This window comes from Rhagoletis pomonella, unplaced genomic scaffold (assembly GCF_013731165.1).
Source record: "Rhagoletis pomonella isolate Grant_MI unplaced genomic scaffold, Rhpom_1.0 Rhpom_scaffold_00005, whole genome shotgun sequence".
NCBI lineage: Eukaryota > Metazoa > Arthropoda > Insecta > Diptera > Tephritidae > Rhagoletis > Rhagoletis pomonella.
This window is the reverse complement of record NW_023458559.1, coordinates 10,690,354-10,692,977: the sequence shown is the minus strand read 5'-3', so window position 1 is coordinate 10,692,977 and position 2,624 is coordinate 10,690,354. Positions and strand designations below refer to the sequence as shown.

Genomic DNA, 2,624 nt, shown 5'->3' with positions numbered 1-2,624 from the left:
TATAATCAACAGTTTTGCCGGTAAAAATAAATGTATGAAGAAAAAAAATATTTTTTGCCTAAAATATGAAATTTTTTTATTTTTCAAATTCATAAAAAATCCAAAACGGAAAAAAGGCAAGTCGTATTACTTTCACGCAAAGTCACATAACCTTTAAGCAAAATGAGACATAGATCATGAAAATCAATGGGGCGGTGACAATTTCCCCTATATGATAGTTACTAACTTCAAATCGATATATCTCGATTCCTAGACGTGACCCAGCGAAACGCCGGGCCACGTATAACTTGTTTTTGACCGATATAACATTTCCCGTTGGTTTCATCCCATCCCGATTTTGACTGACGCATAGTGTTATTGAATCATGCTGGTGATGGAGATCTCAATCAAGTACTTCTATAAACTTTTTAAGAGCAATATGAAAAACGTGATGTAAACATTTGTGTACATGTGATCTTCCGTCTTCCTCCAACTTATGGCCATATTTAGTGGTCTCTTTTTAGCTGCTCCAATTCGTTATGGGATTAAACTTAAATATTTATTATCTACTTCCAATAGAATACACACAAATTAATTTATCTAAGAATTTCGGGAATAAAAAATTAAAATCAAAAAAATATATTTTATAAATGCACTTTTAACCTGCTGTTATATCATTTAACAACATCTGTGTTTAGATGTGGCCGCCTTGTTTCAGTTTGGCGACGAGTGCATCTACATCAGGTACCAAAGCACCAGACTGGCGCACAGGCGCACAGTGGTTCGGATCGCAAATCTAGCTGGACGAAACTATTTAAACAAATACTCGTTGATGGATCTTTACACCACTTCTTACCTAGGGGATTTTTGGGTCGCTGATTACGAATCTGAAGTCACTTATCAAAAATTCAAAATGGCGGATCCAATATGGCGGACGAAAGTTAAAAAAAAATCGGTAGATTTCTATGAAACTGGGTATCTGGGGGTTTTCTGGGTCGCTGATTACATATCTAAAGTCATTTACCAAAAATTCAAAATGGCGGATCCAATATGGCGGACGAAAATTTAAAAAAATCGGTAGATTTCTATGTAACTGGGTATCTGGGGGTTTTCTGGGTTGCTGACTACGAATCTAAAGTCATTTACTTAATTTACTTTATTTACTTCGGAACGAGCATTTTCATCAGATATTTCTTTCAATTTACTAATCACATAATCACGGACACCTTGTTGTCTTTTAGAAGTTTCAGCAACACTTCTCCAAATGTCAAACAACTCACTTCTTAAGATTTTCTTTACCATGACTAAAATTTAAGATCACAGCAAGAAACACAAATAAATTTCAGAAAAAAATTTATAACAGCGCTTAAAGATTTCCATGCCTGTTGTATAATTTTTTAATTTCAGAAAGCAGAAAATTCGCGAGTTACTATTTTTTTTAACTCTTACATAACCAAAGTTTTTATAACTCCAATTATTTTTCTGTTTTAACACACAGTGTAAGTGTAATTTTTTGTTTATAGTCAATTTGCAATTATGCAAATATCTGTGAGTGCAATTAGCAATCTTTTAAGTTAAATTTCAGCTTTTAAAATAGAGTTCTCAAATAGGCGGCGTTGACTTACCTTTTTTCGTTTGTTTTCATATGTTAATGCTTTAATAAATACAATTTCTATTTGAATGTATTGTCAGGAATGTATTCCAAGTACCATTAAGTATTTTAAAAACAAAAAAACTTTGACTTTCGTCCAGCTAGATCTGCTATCCGAACCACTGTGAGGCGGCTCCTCAACAGAAACAATCTCGATGCGTGGTGTTGTATCGACTCCCAAATCCTTTGGCGTGGTTTTCTTTAATGACTTCTTCTTTGACTTCATATTTGGCAACGTTGCATAACGTGGTGTATTCAGGCGCAAATCGGCGCTCAGCACTGCTGGGATCTTAGTTTTAATAGTCTCTAGACCACCATCGATTTCACGTGTGATAGTCAAGCCAGCATCTGTCTTTTCTACTTTATTACAGAAAGTACCCTGCGGCCAATCTAAGACGGCAGCGGTCATTTGTGCTGTCTGGTTACTATCATCATCAATTAACCAACGCAAAATTTGCAAATGTGTTAGTAAGATAAATGAGAATGTGTTAGTTTCCATCACACAATTCTTGTAGGGTAGTTAACGGCAGGAATAACAGTGTTAGATCCCTAATGAGAGAATATTAGGGCTGTTCATTAAATTGTGCAAATATTTATATTTAAAGGAAATAATATTCACTTAAACAAACATTTAACTTAAAGGCAATTTATTTGAAGCAAGTTAAAAGAAGCAATGGCAGAATATCTGTTTGTGTATACATTCATTTGTCAGTGCTACCAAACCGTAATGCCAAATTATCAGTGACAACCCAAACATAGCAGACCATAAATTGAACCAGTAGTGAGATTCCCATTTTTCTTAACGACAATATTCGCATCGTTAGCTAGCAATTCTCAGGCACACTTTTAGCGAATATTGTCGGTAGCTTTGAACGTTGTCTAACGAAATTTGTCGATAGCCTAGCTACGAATATTTTGTCGTTGAAAAGCCTAACGGTAATATTCTTTTAAGTTTTAATTAAGAAATATTAGGCAAAATTCATCGGTAATTTAT

General features: G+C 34.4%; 1 protein-coding gene across 1 annotated transcript in view; it reads right to left on the bottom strand.

Moving 5' to 3' along the window:
- LOC118739783 (electron transfer flavoprotein subunit beta-like) overlaps positions 1–2,166 on the bottom strand; it is an 8,985-nt gene extending 6,819 nt beyond the window's left edge. The window contains exon 1 of the mRNA XM_036471292.1: positions 1,691–2,166. Coding sequence (XP_036327185.1) covers positions 1,691–2,129 — 439 coding nt within the window. The 5' untranslated portion in view covers positions 2,130–2,166. The remainder of the gene's footprint in view (positions 1–1,690) is intronic.
- Positions 2,167–2,624: the final 458 nt, after the last annotated feature.